This window comes from Ascaphus truei, chromosome 1 (assembly GCF_040206685.1).
Source record: "Ascaphus truei isolate aAscTru1 chromosome 1, aAscTru1.hap1, whole genome shotgun sequence".
Taxonomy (NCBI): domain Eukaryota; kingdom Metazoa; phylum Chordata; class Amphibia; order Anura; family Ascaphidae; genus Ascaphus; species Ascaphus truei.
The window spans coordinates 257,569,991-257,592,214 of record NC_134483.1 but is presented as its reverse complement, the minus strand read 5'-3'; the positions used below and the strand labels follow the sequence as shown (position 1 = coordinate 257,592,214).

Here is a 22,224-nt window from a genome sequence, read left to right as displayed (position 1 = left end):
ACCTTCCCCAAACGTCGATGAGCCCCTACAACTTCATCTTGTCTGGCGACTGCAAAGGCAGGTGCTTAAGATGTTGGTCGTAGAAAGGGTGGTATATAACGGTCACTTGGGAGCTGTTGTCCAGCAATGCCGTTACATATATGCCTTCCACGCGGACGCGTATGATTGCGCCGGTCCCACGCGACTGTAAGCGTCCTATGTTGATGTTTCATCGGGGCTTGGCGCTGGAGCGCTTTCTGAAGATGTGGAGGGCATTTTGGTAGACTGTACCTCGCAAGTCATGGACTTGGGGTGGAATGTTCAGGCTTTTATGGGCTCCGGACAGTTCCTAGAAAAGTAGCTCTTTTGGCCACAATTGTAGCAGATTGTGTCGTTCTTGTTCGCCTCGGCCCTAGAGGCAGGAGATTCTTTCCTGGGCATCCTGGATGTGGTGGTAGGCACCTTGGGAGCTGGGTAGTCCTCATCGCCTCTGCCTCCTTGCCCTTTGGGGTCGACGCCCCTTTGAGCTTGTCCTTGCGATACTCCTTGGCAGAAGTAGCAGGCCTTTCCCATTTGGCAGAGTCACTGGGCGGTTTGGACAAATGAACTCGTAAGACACTCTCTTGGCCTTGTACTCTATCCATCAGGTCTTTGAAATTTAGAGACTGTTCAAGAGAGAGGGTGCAACTGATACGTGTAGCAACCGGGTGCATAGGCAATGCGCACTGCAGAAGTTTCTGGATTCGAAGACCGTCGCCCTCAGACACTGGGATGATCTTCACCAGAGGCATAGGACCAACTGGATCTGGTGGAGGAACTCCGACATGTCCTCTCCCTCAGTTTGTGTGAGGGCTTGGAACCGGGCCAGTAGAGATATGGCATTGTCTGGGATGCCATAGGTCTTGGTTAGGGCCTGTATTAGCGCTTTTTCGTTAGGGTGATAATTTTTGTAGAATTGTACCATATGGGCGGCCGGAGGCCGTAGGAACTCTATGATTTGCTGCCGCTTTACAGTGTTGGAGCAGGTCCACTCAGGGAGCACTTGCCCCGCATGATCCCTCCATTCTTTGAACTCTGCCTCTCCTAGGGGTGTAGGCCGGGTCCCTGAGAAAGCCTTTAGCTTGCGATATTGATAGGACAGATGACTGTGTCAGGTCTTCCACCAGTTGAGGTAGAGTTACTCCCAATACTGAGTTCCCTGTGGACAGGTGGCTGTGAGGTTCTGACCTTAGATGGTGGGGAGAAGCTTGTGGGGAGTGCAGGTTTCACCATATATATATAAGGAAGAAAATATAAACTAGTGTGGTATATCTAAACAATCACAGCAATTTAAACAGGAATCATGATTGGGAACTCACATTCTCCCAGTTGTAATACAGCATTGAATAGCAATAAATGTAGTAAGGAGACTCAGCAATGTGCAGGAGGGTCTTGCTTGTATACACTCCCTGATGTCAGCAGGAAAAACCCTCAATGGAATGGAAAAAAAGACAACTCTAGTGCAACATTGTATGTTCACTATTAGTATATTCAAAAAGGCAATTGTTATTGCACTTACATGAGCAACATGTGCTTAGACACGTAAAAATCGATGAGCAGCATTAGTGTACACCATCCACCCCACTCCCGAGGTTGCGTCGCGTCACTTCCGGTCCGGCCCATCGCGTCACTTCCGGTTTCGTGATCGATCACAGAATGGGTCCACACGGGTTCTGGAGCATTCGGGGCACACTTCTGGACGGCTGCTGGTTCACTCAGCGCATTTTGCTGGCGTGGCAGCTTCGTCAGGAGTCCGATCTATAGCATAATGCTTCATTGTCCATATATATACCCCTACTTGGTTTCGATTGGATGGTTGCTGACATCAGGGAGTGTATACAAGCAAGACCCCCCTGCACATTGCTGAGTCTCCTTACTACATTTATTGCTATTCAATGCTGTATTACAACAGGGAGAATGTGAGTTCCCAATCATGATTCCTGTTTAAATTGCTGTGTTTGTTTAGATATACCACACTATTTTATATTTTCTTCCTTATATATATATATGGTGAAACCTGCGCTCCCCACAAGCTTCTCCCCACCATCCAAGACAGGAGAAACGGGATCTTCTCCCAAGAGGGTTGAGCAGCGAAGTTTGCCATTCTTATTATTATTCTTATATTTGAGCACTTTGGATTATTGATATTTATCACATTATCTTTATTTGTTTATATATTTCACCTTCACAAGTAGCGCCTCACATTTTTTGTTCTACACAGGTTCTGACCTTAGCCTAGGGGTGGGTTTTTTACTGACCTTGTGTTCTTTGGAGGTGTAGAATGGCCTAGGGGGCTTGGCTCTGCAGGGTGCCTCCAGCATGGTCTCAGGACTGAGAATCACCATGGGTAGGAGGGGATCTGAATATAGTAATGAGCTCCCCATGATCAGGGTGTTGTACTTCCTAAGGGTATAGGATAGACGTGGAGTTCCCGCGGGATATAGCACTTCGGGTGTGATTCTGGGACTGGAAGTCCCCGTGGGTGGTGATAGTTCTGGGAAGATTACCGGGAAGCCTTGGGGCAGGTCCCCTGGAAAGTGTAGGGCCCTGGGAGTGTCATCTTTGTGTATCTCGTGGCTGGTTACCATGATGCAAATATTCCAGGTGAAAGTTGGGTCCCACTTTTGGCCTATTTGCCGGATGTTAGCAAAACTCGGGAGGGGCCTTAGTCGGTCCACGACTTCTCGAAGGGAAGTGTCAAATGGCAAGTCCCCCACAGCAACTATGTGGTGAGGAGACTTGTTGAGCTCCAGGGTCCAGTCGCGGACCTGTTGCTTGGAAGGGGAGAACATGGTATTTCCTTGTAATTTGCACTTCTGAGTCGGGCACCCCAGGTCAGAATCTCAGCAGTGCATCCAAACGTAGCTCTGTTTCCCCCACCCTATGGGAGATGTAGTGGCTACTGGGTGTGTGTTGCTTTACCTGTGGCTCACAAGAGGCCTACTGGGAGCCCGGGGTGTACCTGATCAATCTGGTGATAGCGCCTCATCCTGTGAAGGATCCTAGCACTGCTGGATACCCCCTTTCACAGGACCCAATACAATAGACACACACTTGTATATAATAACAGTTTACTGAACACAGGTAAAACTAGATATATCACTATCCCACATACAATATCGGCCTCACACGGCCGTAATGCCACGGTTGCTTCCAAACGCAGTGTCCACACCCTGATGGGATTCCCCCAAAGTACTGAGGTGCCCCGGGCACCCAGCCTCCCTGGTGTCGACAAGAGCCAACCCACACAATGTGTGCGACAGTGCTGCCCACAGTTACTGAAAGTGTTATAGTTGGTGCACATTGTGAGGTACCTGTCCAGGTGCCCCAGCACCTGGGTATGGCTGAAAAGCAAAAGGTATCCGCTGATCTGCGTGGGGTGGGTTCCATCTGGATGGTCCCACCATGAAGAGAGTCTCTGATAGTATGGTGGTTGTACGGTCCCAGACCACAGGCTACAAGTCACCGCGTGGCGTCTTCACTGGCACTATACACTAACTGTATGCAGCTAATGGGGAAATGTCCATAGCTATGGGTTTCCCTGTAGCAGCCACAATGATTAAGTGAGTGGGGCCTATGTTGGACCTAAAGGGGTAATCTGGCCTAGTTTGGGGGCCACTGACATCTAGACCCTACCTTCCCCTTCTCTGTCCTGGCTCCAAGTGTCTCCAACTGTCAGTTCAAGCTCCATCATGCCAAACTGCCTCTCTCCCCTCACTACAAATGCAGCAGCCCTATTGGCTGAGCTGTGCCGCGTGATCCGGACGACCCAGGGGATCCTGGGAGATGTAGTTTCCCTGCAGACCTATACAAAAGCTCTCCACTGTTCCTGTGTCAATGCGCATGTGCACCTTCCTAAAATGTCTGTGCAACCTTAGACCCTCTCTGTGCATGCACAATGTCTACTGCACTTGTGTAGCACATAACAATGGCGGCGCCCTTTTCGGCGTCCAACTCCAAGCACCAGAGTTCCCCCTACGCCGCCCGCATCTCCCGCTGCCTACCACCGAGTTCGCCTCCATCCCCGGTGACACCTGCACTTGCCGCTAGTTCCCCTTGCGCAGTGGATGTAAGGAAGTGGGGACTAAAGGGAGAACCAAGGGGACCTGGCTACATGTCTAAATAAATATATTATGCACACCCTGCTAATTTTTTGCCAAGCATTTGTTAACTTTTCCATCACCAATAAAACACATATTTTTAGCAAACAGTTATGTCTTGTAGAATTCTTATTTTTGATTCACAACTGACTTGTTCTTGTCTACGGAACATTTCTCCCTTATCAATTAATGTATGCCTTTTTTTGTCCTTTATTTGTTTGTTTATATATTTTTCAGGTGAAGATCGCTTTGAAAATCCATTTAACTGGAACCTAGTAGGAAGAAACCTTTTTGCAATGTTTGTTGAAGGCACTGTTTTTTTTCTCTTTACATTGCTTCTTCAATATAAGTTTTTCATCAAGCCAAGGTAGGGATGACCTTTTTTTGTAACTTGTGTAAAATTTATATACAGTTTTGAAACCAGAGAAGCTTGTAACCGAATAATATCAAACTATTTTCTTTGTGAATCCCAGTTGTGCTTTGTTGATGTACTCTCCTAATTTAGAAATCTTAATATTATATTCCTACTAGCTGATATATGCGGCGTTGCCCGGCATTGAATTTTCCCGCTCCCTCTCTGTCTCCGCTCCCCCCTCTCTCTCTCCCCCCATTGCCATCTATCTCTCTCCATTGCCCTCTGTCTCTCTCCATTGCCCTCTGTCTCTCTCCATTGCCCTCTGTCTCTCTCCATTGCCCTCTGTCTCTCTCCATTGCCCTCTGTCTCTCTCCATTGCCCTCTGTCTCTCTCCATTGCCCTATGTCTCTCTCCATTGCCCTCTCCCCCCCCTTCCCCTTTCCCCTTTCTCCCACGTTAACAGCAATCGGTGCCCCCTTGCACATGAATGGAGGCTCCTAAAAAATCATTACAGGGATCTAGGCCAAAAGCTTAAGGCAAGGACTTCCAAGGTAGTATTTTCTGAAATACTACCAGTGCCATGCGTTACCGCAGGGAGACAGTCAGAGATCAGGGAGGTTAATTCATGGCTAAGAAAGTGGTGCAGGAAGGAAGGGTTTGGGTTTTTAGAGCACTGGGACTCCTTTTCTGAGAGGTGCCATCTATATTCTAGGGACGGATTGCACCTCAATGAAGAGGGATCTGCTGTGCTAGGGGGGAGAATGCTAAAAAGGTTGGAGGAGATTTTAAACTAGGATTGAGGGGGGAGGGGAATGAAACAGATAATGAACTAAATAATAGATGAGGATACAAGGTGGTATGGAGATAGAATGAGGGCAAGTGCAAGTTTGACAAGCAGTGAGACACCCATAGTAAATACAGATAATACTAGAAAACTTCTAAAGACTAAACCAAGTGGGAGCAGAAAGGAAGGAGCAGATAAGATAATAGTACAGGCTGAAAAAAAACTTAAATGCATGCTTGCTAATGCAAGAAGCCTGACAGATAAAATGGGGGAGCTTGAATAAATAGCTGCAAGGGAGCAGTATGATATCATAGGTATTACTGAAACATGGTGGGATGAAACTCATGACTGGACAGTTAATTTAGAGGGTTATTCTCTTTTTCGGAAGGATCGAACAAATAGAAGGGGAGGTGGAGTATGTTTATATGTTAAACCGGATCTAAAACCTATTATAAGGGATGATGTCTATGAAGGGAATGATGAAAATGTAGAGACTTTGTGGATAGAAATTAGCAGTGGAGGTAAAGAAAATGGGAGAGAAGCCCCCACACTGATGCTCCTATACTGCGTAGTTGAATGTCAATAATTGAATGAATTAATGAAAAAAGACATAAGGTTCAATGTACCGGTATATATATATATATGGAAACCGTGGCTCCTCCAGTGAAGCCCAGAAAAGTGCACCGTCTGTGCTGCCACCACCTCACCTGCACCCCGCAGCGGGGACCTTCACGTCTCCCAGCTGGTAGTCTCCCCTGCACCAACAGGAACCGAGGGATCCTAGCTCCTACCTCGGCACTGCGTCCAAGGGAGTAACGCTCCCACCTCGGTGTGAGGACCGAGGGAGCCAAATCTCCAACCTCAGAATGGTAACCGAGGGAGTTACCTCCCACCTCGGACTGCGGGGATGGCAACCCGGGCAGCCCAAGTATGGTAAAGGGCCGGGACCTGGAAGATGAGCCTCCTCATCCCACCGGGAGCCGTAAACTCACCCGCGCGCTGGAACCGATGCCGTGCAGGGGGTGGGGACCGAAGGGTGACCGGCAGCCTGCCACAGCTGATCGCAGGTACCGGTGGTCAGAACTTGACACTCGCTGCTGGGAAGGCGAAGGGGAAAGAGCACAGGTACTGCACCGGCTAAACGAGCACCACGATTCAGCTCTGGAGGAAATCTTCCTGATGGAACAGCTGATGAGAGTCACTCTTTGATAAAGCGCCTCCACGGCGGGAAACGCGTCAGAGTTCCTTTTAATCTGTGTCTGTCAAGTTCTTGGCATTATGGCCCAATAAAATAGTTTATTTAATTTATCCATTGCCTCCAGCCCTCTACTTTTGCAGTGCTCTACCTTCAACTTCTACTTGAGGTAAAGAAAATGTTTGTGGGAATATGCTATACACTGGCGACACACTTTATTCGAGCTCGGCTAGTCCCACGAATTCGGGTATACCCGGGTGTATTGAGGTTTGTGACTGTTTTCTGCCCGAGTGCATTGAGGTATTTTCCAGGCAGGGATTGAAGCATTTTATTCCCGCTGGCTGCAATACTGCACAGTATATATATATATATACTGCATTACAATTCATGAATTTATGCCATCTGGTAGACACGCGAAGCATTGCAGCCTATTAAATCCTAATCATTATCATTTAACAGATCAGCCGCCCGTCAGCCAGGCATGAACCCAGGCTGGGAAGGCAAACGCAACGGGGCTTGTCTGAGGTGAGGAGCGGCGCATTCCAGGTATCTGCCAGGTACATACTGGGTATTTGCTCGAATAAAGTGTGTCGGTGCAGTAAACCACCAAATATCTGTGAGATTGAGGAAGCTAAAATACTTTTGCAAATGGAGAAGGCATCAAACTGGGTCATGTTTGCATAATGGGGGATTTTAATTATCCAGACATAGACTGGGTCAATGAGATTAGCGTTACAACAAAAGGAAACAGGTTTTTGGGGGTGCTTAAAGACAATTATATGACCCAAATTATTGAGGAACCAACCAGGAGAATAGCGGCAGTTCTGGATTTGGTCATATCAAACAATGTAGAAGTAATAACAAATATTCAAGTCCTGGAACATTTGGGTAACAGTGATCATAACTTGGTCTCATTTGAAATAAATTATCAAAAAACAGATTACTTGGGTTCAACAAAGACTTTAAACTTTAGAAAGGCAGATTTTAATAAACTGAGGTCTAATCTAGTAGTAATACAATGGGATGATGTTTTTGCAGAGAAAAATGTAGAAGATAAATGGTCAGTCTTTAAAACATTGTCATAAAAGCACACTTATCAGTGTATACCCTTGGGTAATAAGTATAAAAGAAATAAGTCAAAACCAATGTGGCTAAATAAACAGGTAGGGGAGGAAATGGACAAGAAGAGGAAGGCGTTTAGATTCAAATTAGCAAAAATGGATAATGAAAAAAGGATTGCAATAGAAAGTAAGGTCAACCCTAAAAAATTCTTTAAGTACCTTAATAACAAAAAAATGAGAAAAGTAAATATAGGACCCTTTCAGTGTGAGATGGGTAGGCAGATTATTGGAGATAAGGAAAAAGCTGAGGTATTAAACAAATTATTTGCCTCTGTGTTTACCAGGGAAGAATCAAGTTCAATAGTAGTGCCGCAGGAGGAAGCCACAACCTCCATATTAATGAACAATTGGTTAACTGAGGAAGAAGTTCATAAGCGACTTGAAAAAAATTAAAGTAAATAAGGCACCTGGCCCCGATGGCATACATCCAAGAGTTCTCAAGGAGTTAAGCCCAGTAATAGCCAAACCATTATATTTAATATTCAAGGACTCCATTTCCACAGGCTCAGTACCACAGGCTTGTTGTAAAGCAGATGTGGTGCCTATATTTAAAAAGGGAGCTAGATCACACCCGGGGAATTACAGACCTGTAAGCCTGACTTCAATAGTAGGGAAACTACTTGAAGTTTTAATACGGGATAATATTCAGGAATACCTAATGGAAAACAAAATTATTAGTAATAGTCAGCATGGATTTATGAAGGATAGATCTTGCCAAACTAACCTTATTTGTTTCTTTGAGGAGGTAAGTAGTAATTTAGACCAGGGTAATGCAGTTGATGTGGTCTACTTAGATTTTGCAAAGGCTTTTGATACGGTTTCACACAAGAGGTTTGTGTACAAAATAAATAAAATTGGACTCAGTAATAATATATGCACCTGGATTGAAAACTGGTTAAAGGACAGACAACAGAGGGTTGTCATAAATGGAACTTTTTCAGGTTAGGCTAAAGTCTTGAGTGGAGTACCTCAGGGATCGGTACTGGGACCCCTGCTTTTTAACTTGTTTAATAATGATCTTGTGGTTGGGATCGAGAGCAAAGTCTCCATCTTTGCTGATGATACTAAATTGTGTAAGGTAATAGAATCAGAGCAGGATGTAATTTCTCTTCAGAAGGACTTGGAGAGACTGGAAACGTGGGCAGGTAAATGGCAGATGAGGTTTAATACAGATAAATGTAAGGTTATGCATTTGGGATGCAAGAATAAAAAGGCAACTTACAAATTAAATGGAGATATATTGGGGGAATCCTTGATGGAGAAGGATTTAGGAGTGCTTGTAGACAGCAGGCTTAGCAATAGTGCCCAATATCATGCAGTAGCTGCAAAGGCATCAAACGGGCAATGGATGGAAGGGTAGTAAACATAATTATGCCCCTTTAGAAAGCATTAGTAAGACCACACCTTGAATATGGAGTACAATTTTGGGCACCAATCCTAAGAAAAGACATTATGGAACTAGAGAGAGTGCAGAGAAGAGCCACCAAATGAATAAAGGGGATGGACATTCTAACTTATGAGGAGAGGCTAGCTAAATTAGATTTATTTACGTTAGAAAAGAGGTGTCTAAGAGGGGATATGATAACTATATACAAATATATTCAGGGACAATACAAGGAGCTTTCAAAAGAACTATTCATCCCACGGGCAGTACAAAGGACTCGGGATATCCCTTAAGGTTGGAGGAAAGGAAATTTCACCAGCAACAAAGGAAAGGGTTCTTTACAGTAAGGGCAGTTAAAATGTGGAATTCATTACCCATGGAGACTGTGATGGCAGATACAATAGGTTTGTTCAAAAAAAGGTTGGACATCATTTTGATGGGAAAGGTATACAGGGATATACCAAATAAGTATACATGGGAAGGATGTTGATCGAGGGATTAATCCGATTGCCAATTCTTGGAGTCAGGAAGGAATTAATTTTTCCCCTTAATGGGTTTTTTTGTTTGCCTTCCTCTGGATCAATAAGTAAGTATAGATATAGGATAAAGTATCTGTTGTCTAAATTTAGCATAGGTTGAACTTGATGGACCTACGTCTTTTTTCAACCTCATCTACTATGTAACTGTGTAACTATGTAATGTGGCCCCCGTGTTAACAGCTGGGTTCCCCCCCCGTTCACTGCTCCGGCCCTTCCCCTCCCCTCACATGTCCAATTCCCCCCCCACTTCAGAGCTCAGTGTGACTGGGTGGGTGAGTGACTGGGTGGGTGAGTGAGTCACTGGGTGGGTGAGTGAGTCACTGGGTGGGTGAGTGACTGTGTGAGTGAGTAACTGAAATAGAAAGTTGCGAGGCGGTTCACTGCTGCCGCCGGGGTATGAATGTAAACACGCAAGTTGTAATAATAAAAAAAAGGTTTATTTGTGCATATTACACAGAGTGCGCTGCAGAGCCAACTCTGACGCGTTTCGTTCCTAGCAGGAACTTTGTCAAAGAGTACCCAGCACTGCGCCCCATGATGCATATATACTGCGCTCCCCTCATGTTATTGGATAAAAGGTAAGTGGGTAATTGAACACCCAATGTGAGTGCACCTGGAGACTAATGAACCCACAAAGGTAGGAATAAAGTTAACCCTATAATCTCCACATTTAGAGCACACACATATGCATCAATGGGGCACATACATACAGACACAAATTTTAACAATGACACATTGATAGATTAAAAACAAAAAGTTACCACAAGACTAAATGTCTAATAGTATCAATCTACAGCTATTTACCACAAGTGCTGGTAGTTCAGCAGCATAGCAAATACTAGTAAGCTTAAAAGCATTTCTCTTTTATTGTGAAATAATTAGATCACTCAATAGGGATTTAGTAACCACATAATAGAAACATAATATTCAATAGACTCATTGCACTATGGAATGCATTTAAATGGGAAAACCATCTACATCTATATCATATGCTTTGGTAATACATGCCCTCAAACAATATTCTAACACTTATATTATAAACATAAAATCATTAATAAAGGATTAATACAACCATTCCTATTATAATAAACTCATCACCACTAAATAAATTCATAACATAACCAATGCTCATATATAAAAAACATACACCACTTGAAGAATATAACATTTATAAGTGAAAAACATATAAATAATGTGACCTATATGCATAAATCATGAATTCAAATCAAAAAATGCTTAAGATCCCACTCGACGTTCATACCTGCGGGATATAAAGTGTTTAGGGCATGTATCCAAAACATTTCTCTGACATTCAGTTTATTCAACCTATCACCCCCTCTAGGGTGAACTGTTACATGTTCTAAAGCGGAGAAGGAGAAGCTAGAAATATCACCGGATCTACAGTTTGCAAAGTGCCTAGACACTGGATGTAGCAAATCTTTTTTCAAAATGTGCCTAATGTGTTCTTGCATCCTGACTCTAATAGGTCTTATGGTTCGACCAACATATGATTTTCTACAGCCACACTGTATTAAATATACCACGTAGTTTGTATGGCAATTCATGAAACTTCTCATATGCAAATTACCCTCACATGTAGTAATTCTTTTCAGGGGTCTTGCATACTTACAGGTAGAACAGCGACCACAGGGAAAAAAACCCTTAGGGATAGTACTCAACTGTTTTTTGTTTAAATTAGCATTAAAGAGACTAGGTGACAAATGATTACCAATTGTTTTAGTTTTTTTAAAGATGAATCTCGGTCCCTCTTGTACCATGGGAGCAATATCCTGGTCCAATGTTAAAACATTCCAGTGCTTTTTGATAATATCTGTAATGGCCTTTGATTGTTTACTATAAATCGAAATAAAGGAGGGACATAAAGAACCTTCTTGATACCCAAATTGTTTCGGTTTCTTTTTATTATTAGACTTAATAATCTCTTGTCTATCTAGAGACTCGGCATATTTAAATGCTTTAATTATATGATTTTCTTTGTAACCTCTATCTCTGAAATTTTGCATCATTTCACAAGATCTTTTTTGAAATATTTCATTGTTAGAACATATCCTCCTAAGCCGAATGAACTGAATAAAGTAAATAAAACCATTCTACTTACACCTGCGACAATGGCAGGGGTAAGTAGAACGGTTATATTTACTTTATTTATGCTGGCTGGCTAATGTTTTGTTTAATAATGGGCAAATTATCTATTATCCATATCTGGATAATAGTTATTTTGCACATTACTATACTGTATGTGTTTGAGGGAGGTGTATTTATTGAAATGTAGACCATCTATATTAATTTTTACAACACAAATGGTACCGCAGGCAAGCAGGGACCCACGGAGACCACCAAAGGACCCATGGACGCTGACGGGGACCACCCGAGGGCCCCCAGACACATGTGGGAATCACCCGTGGGCCCCCAGACACCCATGGGGATGAAACGGGATCACACGGGGACCCCTTGTAGGGCCCCCGAAAACCCGTGAGGACCCCTGGGAGGCTCACAGACCTTCACTGGGAACCCTGAGTACCCACAGGGACCACCTGAAGACCCCCGGACACCCAGGGGCCCCACCGGCCTATGTTATCAATCGTGTGTTAAAATAAATTAATAAGGGTTTTATGTGGGGGCACAGGGAGTGGGTTGTGTATTGGTGCTTACTACATATTTTAATATGCATTTTAAGACTATTGTAGACGAGCAGGAAGTCTTCGGAGAAGAACCTTGTTGATTTCATGTCCAGGGACCCGTTATGGGGTGCAGGTATCTCCTATGCATTTAAATGTCCCACATCACATGACTGGGACATTTAAATGCATAGGAGATACCGGCAACCCATAACGGAGCATGTATCTTGGGAAGCAGGGGGTCACCGGACCTGAAATCAACGCGGTTCTGCTCCGGAGACCCCTGCTCACGTACACTTGTAATAAAATTTTAACTCAAAATAATAAATGTCCACCGAGATTTGTGCAGGAGAGGTGTCTCTCTCTCTGTGTAGCAGAATCAACTCGCTAGGTGAGCCCTTTTCAGAGGGTCGAGCATCTCATCGCCGGCCACTTGCCATTTTTGCAAATGTTGCTCTCACTGGTATTCAGGGCTTTTTCAATTTTATATATTAAGATTTTTAATTGAATCCACATAAACTTAGATGTGCATAAAGCTATAATTAGCACTATGACACGTCAGATTTTTATAAATGTTCTGTTGCTTGGTAGATGTTAATTAAGAGAATTAACATTTTTATATGAAATATGAAATGTTTCAGTAATTATGCTATTGCAATGTATCCTTATAATAAATGCATCATTATGTGCCAGATCTACTACATTATTCAACCACAGTACCTTTGCTGTTTGTGAGAATGATAAAATACCATAGGCCTCATGCAGTAAAAAGTGATAAACCACTTATCTCCAGCTTATTGCCAAAAAAAGCCTACTGTATTCAGTAAGCCCTGATAAGTCTGCCATAAGAGAGCTTTTTGGCAACGGTTATATTTACTTTATTTATGCTGGCTGGCTAATGTTTTGTTTAATAATGGGCAAATTATCTATTATCCATATCTGGATAATAGTTATTTTGCACATTACTATACTGTATGTGTTTGAGGGAGGTGTATTTATTGAAATGTAGACCATCTATATTAATTTTTACAACACAAATGGAACCGCAGGCAAGCAGGGACCCACGGAGACCACCAAAGGACCCATGGACGCTAACGGGGACCACCCGAGGGCCCCCAGACACATGTGGGAATCACCCGTGGGCCCCCAGACACCCATGGGGATGAAACGGGATCACACGGGGACCCCTTGTGGGGCCCCCGAAAACCCGCGAGGACCCCTGGGAGGCTCACAGACCTACACTGGGAACCCTGAGTACCTACAGGGACCACCTGAAGACCCCCGGACACCCAGGGGCCCCACCGGCCTATGTTATCAATCGTGTGATAAAATAAATTAATAAGGGTTTTATGTGGGGGCACAGGGAGTGGGTTGTGTATTGGTGCTTACTACATATTTTAATATGCATTTTAAGACTAGTGTAGACGAGCAGGAAGTCTTCGGAGAAGAACCTTGTTGATTTCATGTCCAGGGACCCGTTATGGGGTGCAGGTATCTCCTATGCATTTAAATGTCCCACATCACATGACTGGGACATTTAAATGCATAGGAGATACCGGCAACCCATAACGGAGCATGTATCTTGGGAAGCAGGGGGTCACCGGACCTGAAATCAACGCGGTTCTGCTCAGGAGACCCATGCTCACGTACACTTGTAATAAAATTTTAACTCAAAATAATAAATGTCCACCGAGATTTGTGCAGGAGAGGTGTCTCTCTCTCTGTGTAGCAGAATCAACTCGCTAGGTGAGCCCTTTTCAGAGGGTCGAGCATCTCATCGCCGGCCACTCGCCATTTTTGCAAATGTTGCTCTCACTGGTATTCAGGGCTTTCTGCATACCGTGATAGCAATGCTGTAAAAAATGGCGATTTAAAAACCTTGGCAATTTTTCCTTTCAGACTTTACTGCATGAGGCTTTCAGTAAATCAACATAGATAATCCAGCCAAGTTTAAAATAATTACAATATTACAATACTACAAATAAAATTTCAGAGTGCCATCAAAAATTTAAGTATGTTTCAAATAATCCATGTAAAATGGATTACAAAATAACAGGGATACGCCCAAGTAAAAATCAAAACTAATCTTTAACAGTCCGATACGATTGCAAGAAATAGAAATAAAATACAGTACTTTTTCCAACTATCTTCTGCTAATAAAGAACTAGAATATAACAATCTAATACATTTCTTTAACACAGAAGCAATTTGGTGGAAAAATGGAAGACAGCAATCAATTTCCGGACTGATTTTTAAGAATCCGAACATGGATAAAATCTGTTATAGGATTGTTCAAACAAAGACAGAAAGGGATTAAAATGTATTAAGTGTCTCCAGTTGTATATATATCCTGTCATATGTCCCTCCAAATAAATTATGGAGACATGCTGATACTGAAAAAGGAGCACATCTGAAGTACCTGGCTGGGAGATATGTTAATTGCCTTGCAAAGTACATTTTAAATAAGTCCCATCCAACACTTTCTAAAATGATTTCCATACCAACTATATAGAGTTGATAACCATAAGCCACCAACCTAATGACTATAATGGTATCAGATCCAACAGGACTAGAACCCACAACCACTGCTATTGTTGGCCACATCTCTAGCAGTGTGAGCTAAACCAGCTGATGACCAGCAGTGCACACTACTGTATATACTACTAGCTTACCTCTAATTGATATCTATTTTGTTGATTCATTGATTGTAACATTGATAGGTCTTCAAGCACAAAGTAATAATATGTACTGGGCGCTATCAGTTATTGAGGCCAGGTGAGATTAAATAAAAGATTTACTCTACTGGGTTATAATAAAATGGGTGATGATCTAGGGATTTCTCATATACTGTATAACTGCAGTTTGACAAACAAGCACTATTATTATGTATAGACACATATTCTTGATACTATCTAGATGTTATACATTTGCATCTTATTAGGATGCAATCTGGTTTTTATAGTTTGCACAGGGGGCATTAAATCCATAATATGTACCTATCAATTTAAGTGGATATAGTCTCTTTAAAGGCAACTGAACCTCTGAAGAAGCAAACTTGTGATTTAATGCATTATGGATTTTCAATCTGCATTATCAAACAAGCTCTAAATCAGGAGTTTTTTATGCAAATATAAATATCAGGCTTCAATCAATGCTTATAAATGTGCTTAAAATTATCACTAAGTACTAGGTCCCACTACTAGGACCAGTTAACATTGAGGTATGATTACCCTCAAATCATGTGCTTTTCATAATTATGTTTTATTTTATTATTCACTTAATTCTGTCTCTTAATAAATGTAAAACTTTTTAACTCACTTAGGGTAATATATCACGGCTATATTGTTGTTACGTTAAGAATAAGAAGAAGTGCACAGGCCAAAAACTATGGTGAAGGGTACAGATAATGCAAAAATGGGATTTAATAGAAAGACAAAAGCATAGAGGAAAAGCCTCCTACGCATTTCATACCTTAGTACTTTATGGAGTAAAATTTATTTGTGTCCTGCAGTCCTTTTAAATGTCTGCTCAGTAGTCTGTTTCGCACCCAAAAGCATGATGAAGCACGATGACATCATGACGTCCGATACAATGCGCATGCGCATTGCCCTGAACTGCCCCTATGACATCAACACAACTCCGGAAAGAGGAGAGAGAACAGAGCCACAGAGGGATCAAAAAAAGTAAAAACATCTGTCCGAAAAGAAGGGGCGCTGAAGGCCAAAGGCAACCACAAAGGCAAACCAGGACACAACCGGTCAGGGCAGCAAAGCAGAAGCAGAAATAGTTCTTTTCAACCTCACGCGCACACACTTACGCCCGCAGAGACTATTTTTCTCAGCAAAAGCCTTTCCTTTGTCCCCACAAACTCCCAACAGGCTTTCAACTGGGAGGTGGACCTTTTTAAACTCAACCTCCAACTGAGATTAAGGGATTTCTTCATCCACTCGGAGGAGTCCAACAGTCAAACACTAATTAATAGAGACCCCAGTGACATTAAGAGATTCAAACCTAAAAGTACATTTGACCCATTAGTGGTCAATCATAGTATTTCTACGTTCATGGGACTCATTGTGCGAGACACCAGGAAACAAATTTCAGAATACAAAAACAGTTACCTTAAAGTTACGGTAGAGGAGAAGCAAGCCCTGAAATCTCTTAAAGGAAACAAGGAGATCATCATAAAAGCAGCAGATAAAGGGGGTGGAATAGTCATTTTACCATATGCCTATTACAGACAATAAATTTTATCCCAACTCAAAAACGCTACTCACTACAGGAGAATTCTGGGAGATTCCACACAAGCGTACAAGCAGGAAGTAGACTCCATCATCACACTGGGACTAAACAACGCCTGGATCATGGAGGATACGGGCAAATTACTTACCTCTGACCATCCAGTCATGCCAGTTCTGTATTCCATTCCCAAGATCCACAAGTCCAAAACACAACCACCTTGGAGACCCATTATCTCAGCCCGAGGGTCCCTCTGCCATCCTTTGTCACATCTGGTTGAATTCTATCTACAGTACAACCATTAGTCCCCAGGATGACATCATACATCAGAGACACTACACATTTCATCAACTAGTTGGCAGCAGTAGCCCTGGACACTACAAGCATGATCCTGGTAACCTTAGATGTTGCAAGTCTCTATACGAACATCCCTCACCAGGGCGGAATGGAAGCCATAAGGACACACTTTAATGATGCTGAGCGCCATATGGGACCCTCAACTGAGTCTTTAATGGTTTTCATTGAACTCATCCTGCATAAAAATTACTTTTGTTTTGAGCGGACATATTACCTACAGCTGATGGGCATGGCCATGGGCTCTAATATGACACCGACGTATGCCAATATGTTCATGGACACTTATGAGAATATGCACATGCTACATGATGCCCCCCATGCACAATCTATACTGCACTATTCACGCTATATAGATGACATGTTCATGCTGTGGGAAGGAAGGGAGGAGGACCTTCTGGAATTTGTTGCATACATCAACAACATCCCCTCAACGATACGCTTTACATGCAAACAGAGCTGGACAGAGATTGTTTTCCTTGATACCACTGTTTACAAATACAATGGCAAGCTCTGCACTAGGGTACACATCAGTATGGGGCATGGGGTGCCAGTGTCGACGCCATCTTTATAGCATCCCAGACGCGACATGCCCGCTATAAAGATGGTGGTGACACTGGCACCGATGCCCCAAACTGGGGCCTGTAACTCGGGAAGCAGGGGATCCCTGAGCCAGAAAACAATGCGGTTCAGCTCAGGAGACCCCCTGCTCCTGCACAATATTATTAAAATACATTAATGCTGCTTCATTACCATAACGGCTATCCGCTAAGGCAATGAAGCTGTTAAGGCATAATAGCATGTTTATTGGGGACAATTGCCCCCAATAAACATTGCAATAAGCAACATACACCGCCTTTGCCCCCAAAAACTCCTAAACCCACTAACATACAGTACATACAGTATATACAAAGTTTGTGATGCACAGCAATGATACTATAGGCTGGCGGTTGCCTTCGGGTGTTCCCCACAGGCCTGCAGTACCAATTCTGTGCCCCCAAAAAATAATTTTCAACACATAAATACTTGTAAATAAATACACCCCCCCCCTAACACAGTATAGTAATGGGCAAAATTACTATTATCCACATATACATAATAGTGCATTTGCCCATTTAAAATACATAATGCACAATAAATACATATTGCACTCCCCCATACCTGGCTCCCACGATGAAGGCCATCCTCATCTTCATCACCGTCCATGCCCCCTCCGATGCTGCTAAACATAAACAAGAATACAAAAAAGCCAATGTAATGTCCCATAACCCCTTAATCACCATAGCGGTTATTAACCGCTATAGTCATTAGGGGGTGTACCCACCCTCACCCACCACTCGGGAAGCCTAAACACCCTTCCCCACTACCCACTGGGAGGGCTACCTACCCTGGCAAGGGGACAATATCCCCTTCCCCCACCCCCGCTACCCACAATAAACAGGACTATATTTAATAAAAAATACATAACTCACCCCTTGTGCCCCCCCCATAAATACATGTTTTATTCTTTTACATAGAGGGTTAATACCCCAGGACCACGGGAGTCCCCGGTGGTCCTGGCGGGTGTCCGCAGGCTTCACAGTGGCCCAGCAAAAGGGTGCACATAGGGTCTGGAGGCCTACGGGTGGTCCCCGTCTGGCGCCGTGGTCCTCCAGATGGTCTCCACGGGTCTCCGTGGGCCCCAAATGGGGTCTCCACGGGTGGGTCTGCGTGTGTCTGGGGGGGCCCGGGTCAGCCCCACAGGTGTTTGAGGGTCCTCGGGTGTTCCCTGTGGGGCCCCCACAGATTTGTGGAACCTGGTTCTTCCCCGCAGGTGTCCCCTGTGAGTCCGCAGCCTGGTACCCGTGGGCGTCCGGGGAGTCCTCAGGTGATCTTCAGAGGTCCCCGCAGACCTTAGGAACCAACCCTGTATTTAAAATAAATAAAATTTGTCCTATACATTTAAAGAAAGAAATACCCCCCCCCCCCAAACACATATAGTACAGTAATGTGCAAAATAACTATTATCCAGATATGGATAATAGATTATTTGCCCATTAATAAACACATAAAACAGCATCAATCAAGTAAGTAAATAAATAGAGCTCTACTTACCCCCTGGCAATGTGCTGGCAGTCCGGCCATCAAACGGGCTCCGTTGGCAAAAGAAAACATTGCAAATATTTTCAAATGCCAGTTAACCCCTTAATCACCTTAGCGGTTAATAACCGCCAAAGTAATTAAGGGGTTAACCCACCCTGCACCAATACCAACCCTTCACCCATTCATTTGTACAGTGTGTTATATATATATATATATATATATATATATATATATATATATATATATATATATATATATAAAAACACCAATGTACAAATAAATGGTTAAGGATTACAGAAAAAGGCAGAAATTAAAATATTATCTCCAAACCAGCACATTGCAATCGAAAATGAAACCAGCAGCTCATTGCAAAATAAATAATAATCTCTCATCTACCATAAAAAAACAGCACCTACACAAATAGATATATACCAAATTTCAAACAAACAATTGCATTTTAGTGTGTACTTGATGCAATTAATCTGTGCATCATGTAACACTATTCCAAATCAATGTTAAAAATAAAATAAACAATTACCAACAAGATACAAAAACTAAGCAAGTAAACATAAACATATTTACCATCAATCAATTAATCCAATCAAAAATCAATTTGATAGGTCCATTTTCCTGATCAGACCTGGGGCAGGCAACATTACTCGACCCGGAGAGCTTTTTTCCACGGCCCTGCTATATGTTTCTGGTCTCAGATATAATTGTTACGAGCCTGAAGTGCAAGAACACAGGAACACAAGTGTCATGGAACAGAAACACCCATGCCTGCCTTCTCTGTTTCAGCCCCCATTCCCTTGGCAGTTCCCCCTGCTAGCTGTACTTGGATGTCACTTTCCTTGCAGTTTACTCCCAGTGCAGATGGAATGGATACATTATGTAGCCCTTTTTCCTTCCAGTCTGGCACACCCCTGGTTGCTCTGGCAACATCTTCAGTCATCCTAGTTATGGGCTTTCCCATTTCCCCCCCATGTCCTTGCTGACAGTTAGTGCAGTCTCACTGAACCTTTAGTGTGACCCTTGCCCCTCACTTCCTTTTCCACCATCACCCTGGATGAGTGAGCACCCTATAACTGCTGTACTGGTAGGATTACATTTTTCACCTGTCCTTAACTACAAGGCACCCACAGAGAGACACTATTCATACATCTACATCTCTTCACAAGTGCCTGTCGTTTATGCTACTTTCTCCAAATAAAGTAAAGAAAAGAAACAGAACTTGTTGTGCTTTGAAAAGAGGGCAGAGTTGACACTATCTGGGCTAAATCATCTTACATATGACCCTGGCTTTCAGAATAACAATGGATACTGGTTTCTTACAACTGATTTAATATGTGGATGGAACGGTCTTTTATACATAAAGCCGTTGTCAGTTCATTACATCTGTTACAAACTGAGTTCCCATATATAGATCACACATCTAAATTGACGTGTAACCTTTAAAAATGCCTTTTCTGTAAAACATTTTTACTGCTGAGCAACAGCTATTTAATGGGGTCATATAAGGCTTGGTGGTCTTACTTCTTGTGTAGATGACATGCTGAGACAACTGGTCTAAAACAAAGCTAAAATATGTCACTGTTTAAATCCCTGAGCAGAATAATGCTGACACACATTGCTTTAACCTTTTCAGTCCCTGAAGGGAACAAAACTGACAGATACAATTTTTAACCATACACAATTACAATCTAATCAAAATCAATAACACAAATCACTATTCAATTCCTAAAACCAAACCATTGTTAAAAAAATTCTACTTCAAAGTAACCACCATCATACAAAATCGAAAAAAAAAAAAATAATTAAAAGCAAGCCCCTGAAATAAACTATCGCAAGGAACCTCAAAAATTACATTTAACTACATAACAATTAAATTACACACCAATTTCTAACAAATGCTGCAAAATACATTTTAAAAACTTCAAAAGAACATAAATAAACATTTGCAAAACAATCATTTATTATCCCTGTATGTCTAGCCATATAGATTAGACATTACATGCAGGGGCAATAAATGAGCATAAAAAACAATTACATTGCATAAAAAATTACAATACAATACAACCATTCAATGTCCCTGTATGTATGTAAATCCATAGGGACATACATAAATACAGGGCCACTAAATGGACATTTAAAAAAAAATCACATAAAAAATAAAAATCAAAAACCTGTAAAATGCAAAAAAAAATACATTTATTTTGTTTACTTACCATTAGATGGCTCACTCAACGAATTCCCGGGGAATCGCTTAATCTCGAACAAACAATCCACAGGTAACCATAAAAATAAAAACCCTTACAATCCAACTGTGTCTTCTTTCTTCTATTTGTAATCCATTTCGTCATGGGGGTCTTCATCTGTATTCTTCTTTCTTTTTACGGTCTCTTCCCGGGTCTTCTTATCTTCTAGCGCCACAACCTGGTTCTTTTCTTCCTCCAGGAGGTCCGTCCTCCTCGGCGTCTGGCTTAAAAATGAGACGACATAGGCTTTTATAGGCCTATGACGTCACATTTTCGTCATATGGTTCCCATAGCCCTGATTGGGACGTGAAAACCATGTGATTTTGTAAAAAAAAAAAAATTGATGATGTGCTGGTTTGGAGATTGAGATGTAATGTTTTAAGTTCTGCATTTTTCTGTAATCCTTAACCATTTATTTGTATATTGGTGTTTATATATATATATATATATATATATATATATATATATATATATATATATATATATTACACACTGTACAAATGAATGGATGAAGGGTTGGTGTTGGTGCAGGATGGGTTAACCCCTTAATTACTTTGGCGTTTATTAACCGCTAAGGTGATTAAGGTGTTAACTGGCATCTCAAAGTATTTTCAATTTATTCTTTTGCCAACGGAGCCTGTTTGATGACCGGACTGCATCTCATTGCCAGGGGGTAAGTAGAACTCTATTTATTTACTTGATTGATGCTGTTTTATGTGTTTAATAATGGGCAAATAATCTACTGTATTATCCATATCTGGATAATAGTTATTTTTGCACATTACTGTACTGTATGTGTTTGGGGGGGTATTTATTTATTTCTTTAAATGTATAGGACGAGGTTCATTTATTTTAAATACAGGGTTTGTTTCTTACAGTAGGTCTGCGGGGACCTCTGGAGACCACCTGAGGACTCCCCGGACGCCCACGGGTACCACACTGGACTCACGGGGGACACCTGCGAGGAAGAATTGGGGGCCCCACATCTGTAGTGTGTATTTTTTTTATTGTGGGTAGGGGGGGTGGGTGAAGTGGGTATTAGCCCTAACGGTGGGTGTTTAGGGCTTGCGGGTGGGTAGCTGGAGGGGTTAACCCCTTCATGACCGTATTAACCGCTAAGGTAATTAAGGGGTTAAATCCACCCGCAACCCCCCCGCAAGCC

General features: G+C 42.5%; 1 protein-coding gene across 5 annotated transcripts in view; it reads left to right on the top strand.

Moving 5' to 3' along the window:
- The window catches only part of LOC142496631 (phospholipid-transporting ATPase ABCA1-like), a 1,672,602-nt gene that overhangs the window by 1,360,766 nt on the left and 289,612 nt on the right, over nucleotides 1-22,224 (top strand). For all 5 annotated transcript variants that reach the window (XM_075603302.1, XM_075603295.1, XM_075603331.1 and 2 more), the window contains one exon: nucleotides 4,356-4,485. In XM_075603302.1, coding sequence (XP_075459417.1) covers nucleotides 4,356-4,485 — 130 coding nt within the window. The remainder of the gene's footprint in view (nucleotides 1-4,355; nucleotides 4,486-22,224) is intronic.